The sequence below is a fragment of the Monodelphis domestica genome, chromosome 4, assembly GCF_027887165.1.
Source record: "Monodelphis domestica isolate mMonDom1 chromosome 4, mMonDom1.pri, whole genome shotgun sequence".
NCBI classification, from domain to species: Eukaryota; Metazoa; Chordata; class Mammalia; order Didelphimorphia; family Didelphidae; genus Monodelphis; species Monodelphis domestica.
The window spans coordinates 297,401,863-297,410,187 of NC_077230.1; the positions used below are offsets into that span (position 1 = coordinate 297,401,863).

At 35.8% G+C, this 8,325-nt stretch overlaps 1 protein-coding gene across 2 annotated transcripts in view; it reads left to right on the top strand.

Moving 5' to 3' along the window:
• The window catches only part of WASF3 (WASP family member 3), a 200,922-nt gene extending 195,480 nt beyond the window's left edge, over positions 1-5,442 (top strand). For both annotated transcript variants that reach the window (XM_001366878.4, XM_007495251.3), the window contains exon 10: positions 1,565-5,442. In XM_001366878.4, coding sequence (XP_001366915.2) covers positions 1,565-1,722 — 158 coding nt within the window. In that variant the 3' untranslated portion in view covers positions 1,723-5,442. The remainder of the gene's footprint in view (positions 1-1,564) is intronic.
• The last annotated feature ends 2,883 nt before the right edge of the window (positions 5,443-8,325 follow it).

Sequence of the window (8,325 nt, forward strand, 5' to 3'; positions counted from 1 at the left end):
CTAAGATACTTACTAGCTTGGTGACCATGGGCAATTACTTAACCTCTATCTGCCTCCGTTTTTTTCAGTTATAAAATAACAGTGATGGCACTTATCTCTCAAGGCTGTTTTAATGATTAAATGAGATAATATTGTTAAGAGCTTACTTACTTGGCACATAGTTGCTGCTTAATAACTTGTTTGTTTCCTTCCTTCCTTCCTTTCTTTCTTCTCTTCTTTCACTCTTTTCCATCATGATGTAACTTCTTTCTTTCCTTCCCTCCTTCATTTTTCCTTTATTTCCCTCCTTTCTTTTCTTCCTTTCTTCCTTTCCTCCTTTTTCCTTTCTTTTCTCCCTCCTTTTTTCTTCCTTCTTTCTTTCCCTCTTTCCTTCCTTCCTTAGCAAACTTTAGTGGCTCCTAATTGCCTCTAGTATCAATTACCAACTTCTCTTTGGCAGTTAAATCCTTTTACAATCTTTTCCCTCCTACCAGGCACGCACCATTTTCCTCTCCTTGAGCTTTCTCTAGTTCAGCCAAATTATTTGTCTTTCTTTCTGCTCCTCGTAAGTGACAGTCCAGCATCTAGCCCCATGATTTTGTATAGCTGCTGCACCCCCCACACCTCAATATTTCCTTACCTTCTAGAATACTTCACTTATCAACTCAGTTACTACCTTTTCCTGATGACCTCTCCTCTCCTGAATTACTTGGTAATTGTATTTACTTGGTGTGTGTGGCTGTATATATACATATTGTCTTTACTGATAGACTATAAGCTTTTTGTAGAAAGGGATGGTGCAATTTGTTATCCCTTTGTATCTCAGCACCTATCCCTATCCCTATCCCTAGTACAGAGCAGGCTCTTACTAGACTCTTGTTTATTGATTTTGAGTAGTTATGATTTTGACTGGCAGCCAGAGGGAATACCCATTTGCTCCCAGAAGAATTCATATGTGCCACACCATACTAAGGCAGAAAAATAGATGAATGCCCTTGAAAAGTGTTTCTAGTAGTAAGTACTGAAACAGGCAGCACTTTCTGACCAACTTTTCACTTCATCAGAGAATACAGTTAGATAGAACAGGTCTTAGTGATTCTTTAAAAAAAAAAAAAACAGAACATAAAGACACAAATTTTTTGGTTGTTCTTAATGTGTCCAACTCTCCATGATCCTATTTGGGGTTTTCTTGGCAAAGATACTTGAATGACTTGTCACTTTTTCCTCCAATTCCTTTTACAGATGAGAAACTGATGCAAACAGAATTAAGTAACTTCTCTAGTAGTAAGTGTCTAAGGCCAAATTTGATGTGAGGAAGATGAGCCTCCCTGACTCTAGACCATGAAATATGGTCTTCCTAGTCTGGTTCATTCCTTTTGTTGGAAAAGATAATTTCTGATTGTTTAATGGATGGATGTGCATTCACTTTTCTCCCTAAGGAAATTTTAACATTTTCCACACTATAGTTCTCTGAAAGTCTCTTGGGATGCTTTGTCCCCTCCCAATTTTGGTATCACTAATAATAATTTTGGTTTTTCATTTGGGTCAGAATAAGGGAACTCATTCAAAATTGTTTTACCTACAGGAATTCAGCTGAAAAAAGTTCAAGAACAACGAGAACAAGAAGCAAAACGAGAGCCTGTTGGAAATGATGTGGCAACAATCCTCTCCAGACGTATAGCGGTAGAATACAGTGATTCTGATGATGACTCTGAGTTTGATGACAACGACTGGTCAGACTGAGGCTTCCTCCATTCGCATACCCCATGGGGCAGCTAATAAAAATTGATGACACCGTTGGGCAACAAGGAAGGCAGTGTGTTGAAAATGTGTAGTGACTTCAGTGCTCATGTAGTGCTATTATAACACTGTAGCTTAGCAACTTTTGTATTAATAATGTAATTATATTTTTTGCACATCCAAAAATTCTGTTTCCCCCAGTATTTACTGTGTAATACTTAAGTGCCACTCAACATAGCAAGTCATGTGCTTCATACAAGAAAATGTTGTGTTGTCATTGCACTGTTATGGAGCAAGGCTTTTGTTAGCCTCTGGACATGGAAGGAGTTTTATTTCACATTCTTTGCTCAATATAACTCTGCTGACTTGAATTCTATTTGTGAAGCTGCCTGGTTGTGAGATTATTGCAAATTCATGGCTTCTTGTCAGAGTGATTGTCTTCAGAGGAATTAGATGATTCGCTCCTTTGCTCTTAGTATATGCTTCTGAATATGGCACTGGGGAAGAAAAATAACAAGAGAACAGAATCAAAATCTCTTTCTCTCACGTGCTTTATTTCTTGGTTTGGTAGCCTGTGTGTGAACTTGAATGTTTTCTCATAGAATATGATTTCCTTTGCACACTCTCTGGCTATCCTCAGAAATCACCAGGAACTATAAAATTTCAAGGGCCCATTATTAGGAGGGATTCTACAATGATTTTCCCTCATACTGTGGGCACTCAGTAAATATCATTCATGATCTTCATAAAGGGCTCCAGGAGCTCAATACTGGACATACTGTGAAAGAGGAGGCATTTCTGTCTCAGGGTTGGGGGGAGGAGGAGGGTTGCCAATGGGATGTCTGTTGATTTTTGACAGTTTTTAATTAATGGTCACTGTTTATAGATTGCCTAAGATTACTTGAGAGTCTTAAGTTTTCAGTGAGTGAACCACAAAAAAAAAAAAAGGTCTAAGAAACCAGAATTTATTGCAATTGTAAACATTGCAATGAATATATTCCCACTTTTAGTGGTCTTGTCGAGAGGCAGGGATAAGCTACACTGTTGGTATCCTGGAAGCACATAATTTTGAATGCTATTATTAGCTTTGGGCACATAGGGCAGAAATGTATCTCACTACTTTTTCTTGATCATCTTCATATATACAGCATCTCACTAACCTTTTCTCCTGATCACCCCATTTACTTTTTCCTCACTCTGGCTATTGTTTTATTTTGTTTAGGCTTAAGATCCAGGGAGGTCAATGTTCCGCCTTGGAATGCTCCTTAGGAAATCAATTCATTAGAGCTTCAATTTTTTCATTTGGGGTCAAAGATAACCATTTACTTAACCCAAGTAAATTCTCCATGCCCCGATTGTAGTTTGTGAGAATACTGATGCACCCTCTGCTCATATGAAGAGAAATAAGGCTGGAAGATTTTAAGATATACATGCACACTCACACTCACACACACATACATATGTGTGTGTGTATATATGTATATATACACATATATATATATATATATATATACATTTTTGTGTATATATAAAATGTGTCATACCAGACTAATTCTAAATATATTTTGTTTGATCAAGAACTGTGTTTTTAGTAGTATAGGGGTCTTCTGTGAAGGAAATTCCCTCTACCAAATTAGATCAGCCCACTATTCAGCAATCTATGACTTCAGAGAGTTGTTTTGGACACATAGAAGTTAAGTGATTTCCCTGAGGTTGCAAAACCAGTCTGTGTCTGAGGTGGGACTTGAGCCCAGGTCTTCATGACCATCTTTCTATCTAGTATTCCATGCTGCCTCTAAAATACTTATAACATGGAAAATGAACTCTCAAGTCTTTGAACTGCTACTAATAATTCTAAGGAATGGAAGGAGTTTTTAAAATACACACACACACTCACACACACACACACACTTAGCTCACAATCAAAATGGAAATCAGGACATTAATTAATGAATCTGATCATCTTTCTGACTTGAGATATCAGCCCTCCGGCTCAAGGTATGTACATATAGATATAGATAGGAAGATAGATAGCTAGATAGTGACTTTGGGGCTCTTGGGCATTGTCTTATAATGCCATTGCATTGGTTCTTGATTAGCACAAACATTCAGACCCTGAGCAATCTGGTGCCTGGGTCTTCCTTTTGTAAGATTGTAGTAGACCCTTGCACCTGTCCATTTGGGTCTCCTTAACAAAACTTGACTAGATGTTAACTTCTTGGCTTTCTATACTTAGAGTTTATTCTAAAAAGTGAGAATTTTTTAATTATTTCTTTCCCCTGCCCTCCTTCTGAATAGTGTTGGTTGTTTATTAATGAACTTTAAAGTTCTTTTTTTGTTGAAGTCTCTTCTGCTGTATTAATTCATGGGACATTTTAGAGGGATGGGATGGGGTGGGAGAGGGAGTCTTTCTTATCTGATTAGGATTATAATCTTTGTACCAGAAGAAACTTACATAACTATAGGCCTAATATTTGGTAAAACTTCTTTGTTTCCTAAAACCCTTCTGTTCTCAGGAGGGAAAGAGCACAATAAAATACCTCTCCCTCCTCCATGCCCATTCATGGTTTTTTTCCCCCTCGTTCTATTTATATCTTATCACTAGAAAAAAATTAAAATTGGTCCCCCCATAATTATCCACATGCTTAATTATTAGCTGTCTACTTACATTGTAATCCACAAGTTATTTTCATCCTCTTGAATTTGTTACTGTAGCTTTAAAAAAAAAAGGTTTTGCTCAGATATTTTTGTGCTGCCTTTAAAAGGATATTGTTAGGTGGTTTAATTCTAAAGGCTAGGATGTGTTGGACTGTTTTCTATGCAAATAAGATTTATTCTAAAATCTCATTTCTGATTGCAGTCTTGATTTTGTGCTAATACATGAAAAAGGAAGATCAAATTTTTCATTTCCTTTGTCCAAATTAAAGTATCAAAAAAAAAGAAAGAAAGAAAAAGGAAGTGGATAGAGGAGCTCAAGAGAAGCAATTTTCTTTTCTAACATTTTAACTTTTTCAAGGAAAGCAATAGATAAGTAACTTGGCTCTCTGGACAAAATTTGTTTGTCATCAGGATCTCAAACCATTTACTTTAATTTGCCCTTAAGCTGTTAACAAGGTTGTTAACCTGTTGTAATTGTATATTGGATAGTTTTAGTTTTAGACAAAGGAGATGAAATTATTGTGTAATTTAGTGTGTAAAGTCACCACAAATGTCTAGTGAAACAAGTCAAGTAGAAGAAAGCAACTGACTTGGCAGTATCATCCCAAGGCAACCCATGAATAGGAAGACTTGACACATTATTATCATTTTTTAAGAAGAGATAGTGCTACAGAATCCCATACTTTCAAGTGAAATATTCTAATAGTTACTTTTTATTTCAGTGGAATTTATAACATCAGAAATTTTTATGAGCATCTCACTGATGTGTTGTGAAAGTTTTGTTCTTATTTGCATCCGTTGTTAATGATAAACTGAAAATAAGTTATATATTGTAACCCGTTAATGACTAGTGGGATGTAAACCAGAGTAACCAAGAATTTTTCTTCCCTAAAATTGGAGTATTTTGTCACCTCCTTTCAGTATTTTGCCACAGTTATTGTAAATTGAATTAAAGTGGTATAAACAGACTTACTCTTATTAGACCATTTTTATCTGTTTGTATATCTTAATATAGATTATGTACAAGTAAAAACATCTGAATAAAATTCCACTTTTGAACCTTTAGACTCTTGTTTTTTTCATGATAGAGTGCTATTTCCTGGGTTTGGTAAAAATAAAAGTGTAACTCAACTTGTGCTTTATTAGATAATAGGAGATTCTACATGAATCACATTTTAAATTTCTGTAAAATAATTTAATTTAATTTTTAATTAATTTCTGTAAAATATTTGAGTATCCAAATAAGTCTTGGAAATCTTTATGGAGGAACTGGTATATCATAAAGTCACAGGATTTAGATTTGGCAAGGATCTTAAAGGTCAACTGATCTAGCTTCAGAGAGGATAAGTCACTTACTCCAGGATATAATCTCAGAATCTAACTCCAAATCCACTTACACTCTACCATAATACTTGGGCTTAGCCTTGAAGAAAGAGAAATAATATTTTCATAGGTGAAGGAGGAATGGGAAGGAAAGGGTATTTTGGTCAAGGGAAGAAGCCTGGGTGAAAAGACAGAAGTCAAAATGCATACGTCATGTTCCCAGAAGCAGTGAGAAAACCAACCTGCCAAGAAGATTACTTATTTGGGAATCAAGGGAAATAAATTTAGATAAGTAAAGTAGGCTAGATTATAGAGAACCTTTAAAAATCTGTCAAGAGTTTCAGTTTAATCTCATGGGATATAGGAAGACTAAAAATATTCAAATATAACACAAATATATTAAACACCTACTTTGTGTAGGACATTATTAGGCATTGAGGATATAACAATTAAAAAATATCATGCAATATACCTTCTAGGAGATTATAATCTAATAATGAGCAAGCACCAATGACTACCATATAAGGAAGAAGATAAATACAAAGGTATGAGGTCCAGGCAAAGTGCTATAAGGAATTGAAAGTAGGACATAGATGTATCACTTGGAGTGAAGAAGACCAGGAATGGTTTCTTAAAAGAGATGGCATCAACACTAAGCCTCAAAGGGAAAGATTTTAGCAGCTAAAGATTGTGGCAGTTCAATTCAGGAAAAAGGAATGACATAAATGTACATAGAAAGTAGAACACAAGATAAGAATGAGGCAACTAAGGACACAGTGAATAGGGTGCTGGTCCCCAAGTCAAGAAGACGACTCTTGTGAATGCAAATCTTACCCTAGACCCTGGGCAAGTCACTTAACCCTCTTTATCTCAGTTTCCTCATCTGCAAAATGATCTGGAGAAGGAAACAGTGAACCACTGCAATATCTGCCAAGAAAACTCTAAATGGGGTCACAAAGAGTCAGACATGACTGGAAAAAGAGCAATGAAGACAAAGACAAAATGAGAATGGCAGGCAAATCAACTGGTTATCTGGGCAATTGTGTGGCCATAGAAGATAGAGGTATTAAGGAAACCCAATTAGGAAGAGAATATTAGAGTCATACAAGTGACTATACCTTTTCTACTAAATTCAGATTCAATTATACATAAATCCACACATATGTGTTTGTATTTACATACATATCATATATTCACAAAGTCTTGATTCATAGAAGCCTTCTACCCAAACTTCATCCAAGAGTTGTCATTCTGGAATAGAAGTCATCAAAGTTGATTGCTTGTCAATTCCAGGAGGAGGGAGGAAATAAGAATCATGGGAAAAAATTTTTAAACAAGTCATCAAAGTTGTGAGCAATGAATTTCAAGTATTCCAGGATAATTTTTACTCTTCTGATCAAGTCTGGTCTATATTCTATTTATTAATTAGCATCAGAGTCAATAAACATGAAGTCCCTACTATGTGACATGCACTGGGCTTAGCACTGAGGATTTCAAGAAAGATGTAAGACAATCTCTGCCCTCAAAGAGCTTACAGTCTAATAAGAAAGACAGCACCTAAAAAAGAAACTGAAAAATGAATAAGAGGCAATTACCTAACTTGAGGACATGATGATATAAGAAAGAAAATATGTCAGATCAATGTGATTTGAAGGAACTTCCCCATCTAGTCCTATGTATACTTGAAAGGGATTCCCCAACAAGTGGCCTACTGCAAGACCTCCATTGAGAGGGAAAGCCATTAACTTATGAAGTAGTCTATTCTACTTTGGAGAGTTTAGTTCTTAGAAAATTTTCCCTGACATTAAATCTAAATCTGCCACTCAGTAGTTTCCACACATTGTTTCTGATTTTGAGTTATGGTGCCAGTCAGAGTAAAGTAGAATCCTTGCATATGACAGCCATTCAGAGGCTATTTCAGTTCCTTCAACTGATCTACAAATGACATGGACTTGAGGTCCTTCTCCATCCTAGTTGCTCTCCTCTAGACATTCTCCAATTTATTAACTATGATGCCCAGAACTGCACACAATACCCCAGATTTGACTGGGTCAAGAATAAGGAACTCTTATCTTAGTTTTAGAAAATACTGTGCTTATTCACTCCACAGTTTCATTAGTTAATTGACTGCCACATTAACTTCTCACTATATAATAATAATAATAATAATAATTAACATTTATATAGCACTATGTGTCAGACATTGTGCTATAGGTAAGCACTTTACAAATATCTCATTTCATTGTCATAATAACCTTGGAGGTTTGTGCTATTATTATTCCCATTTTACAGATGAGGAAACTGAGGCAAAATAGACACACAGTAAGGTGTGAAGATGGGATTGACTTGCCTACTTTTAAATTTAATCAATCAAAAGCAAAGACACCCCTACTTAACATTAAGTTGGGGAGGTTCAAAAACCACTTACTAAAGTGAGTAACACTTTCAGAAATTACTTGACTGCCCTCGGGGCAGTGTTAAGCAAATTTAAAGACTGCAATTGGTCCCCATAAGGACCAATTGGAAGAAGGGACAGGAAGTGACATAAAAAGGGACTATAAAAGTTGATGAACTTCCTGTTTAAGAGGTCTTTGGTCTTCAGCCTGAATCTTCAGTGTGAAGGAT